General features: G+C 40.7%; 1 protein-coding gene across 2 annotated transcripts in view; it reads right to left on the bottom strand.

The window, feature by feature from the left end:
- Nucleotides 1-9: 9 nt before the first annotated feature.
- ZSCAN4 (zinc finger and SCAN domain containing 4) overlaps nt 10-1,837 on the bottom strand; it is a 68,847-nt gene continuing 67,019 nt past the window's right edge. For both annotated transcript variants that reach the window (XM_008590972.1, XM_008590973.1), the window contains exons 4-5: nt 951-1,116; nt 10-862 (exon numbers count right to left, since the gene is read on the bottom strand). In XM_008590972.1, coding sequence (XP_008589194.1) covers nt 108-862; nt 951-1,116 — 921 coding nt within the window. In that variant the 3' untranslated portion in view covers nt 10-107. The remainder of the gene's footprint in view (nt 863-950; nt 1,117-1,837) is intronic.

The following is a 1,837-nucleotide window of genomic DNA, read 5'->3' as shown; positions in this document are numbered from 1 at the left end:
AGTGAAGTGAGACAATAAATGGAAAGCTTAATCAGGAAATTACATGGTATATTCTAAATAGCCAAGAATTACAGAAATATACACACACCCATATATATTTACACACATTACATCAGGGCAGTAGCAGAGGAATCCTCTGGTATGGAGGGGAAACACTTGAGGGTAACTTTCTGGTGAATCCTCAGGTGGCGGTGGTAGGTAGATGACTGGCGGTAGCTTCTCTGGCAAAAGGAACACATATAGGGCTTCTCTCCTGTGTGGATTCTCTCATGAGCCTGCAGGTTGGTTTTGTGGCTGAAGGACTTTCCACACATGCTGCATGTGAAAGGCTTCTCTCTTCTGTGAATCATCTGATGCACGTGAAGGTCTGATGCCTGGAAGAAGCGTTTGTGACACTCAGCACAAACAAATGGCCTCTCATTCCTGTGTCTTCTCTGGTGGGCCAATAAATGAGACGGATATCTAAAGATCTTGGTACATTCCCCACATTTGTAAAATTTGGGGGCTCTGTTGAATCTTTCTCGTTCCCCCTCACATGAGGAGTTTCTCTTAATGCTCTGGTGGGTAGGTATAGGCTCAGGGGAAATCTGGTCTGGCTCTAAGAGAAACCTTGATTTTACCTCCTTAGGGACATCGTGATAAGAGGGTCTTTGAAGGGACCCTTCCTGGGACCTGGAGGTTCCCAGTCCTGCTCTGCTGGTATTGTGAGGGTTCTCATAAGAAACACCTTCCTCTTCAGGCCCAAGGCAGTTCCCTTGCTGGAGAATATGAAGGGAAGATACTTGATTTCCTTGACTATTAACACTGTAATTTACTTGATGAATTTTCAAAAAAATGTGGCTATCTTCTTTATCTTCATCTCCTGTGAAAATAAAGTCAGTCAGTGAGGTTGTGCCCAAGAATGGGTCCACATAGAACACCCCTGTGGTGTGCAGATTCACCTGACTTACCTTGTCCTGTTTCTTGGGCAGTATATTGGGGAGTCTGGAAGGGTGTCTTAATGTTCTCTCCGGTTGGGGTTCCTGCTGACAACTGTTTTGTAAGATGAACAATGACTTCTTTTAATGGCATATTCTCAGAAAAGAGGGCTTCCTGTCCCTGCATGTGGACATGGACCTGTAAACAAAGCCAGATCGGTGTTGTATTTGAATCTGTTAGGTGACAGAAACCTTTTTGGGAAACCTGTCCTCAATAGGCTTTCACAAGTTTCCCTCAGCTGTGGGCTACCACATCTCCTTGCCTTGCTCTTATCTCTGATGGTGTTATTTTTGTTATTTATGAGCTGTTATGTTCTATAAAGTAACTATAGATACTGAATATGCAAATACTGAATCATCGCACCTAGGAAAAATACAGGGTTAGTTTCCTGGGAGCCTCTGTCCACAATATTTTCATCAACTGATTAATGCATAACCTTTTTTTTATGTGTATCTATTTAAAGACCTTATTTAGTATATGCTCTTGATTAGTAAACACTGAACTCCCAGTCAACAGCACTGTTACTCATGCCTGAACGAAGCTTATCCAATACATGTATTACCTCCATAAAATACATAAAAGCTTTCTTGTGCTTAGGAACACTAGGTAGCATTTCAGCAGTATATGACAGGTCTTCAAAAAGTTCATGGAAAACAAGAAAGCAAAAAAAAGAAGTTCATAGAAGGACTTGATTATATTTTAATTCATTTTTTCCTTGAACTTTTTGAAGTATCCTTATACTTGGGTGCCATTTTAAACAACAAATTTATCAACAAAAAGCACAAAAAGTGAAAATGTGGCACTAAATAGACTGTGAAAAGGATACTTAGCTTATTTATGGTGTTAGAGCTAAAACAAG

The sequence above is a fragment of the Galeopterus variegatus genome, unplaced genomic scaffold (assembly GCF_000696425.1).
Source record: "Galeopterus variegatus unplaced genomic scaffold, G_variegatus-3.0.2 Scaffold6525, whole genome shotgun sequence".
In the NCBI taxonomy this organism is placed as follows: Eukaryota; Metazoa; Chordata; class Mammalia; order Dermoptera; family Cynocephalidae; genus Galeopterus; species Galeopterus variegatus.
Note: the sequence above shows the minus strand (reverse complement) of the source record. Positions and strands in the feature narration are given on the sequence as shown.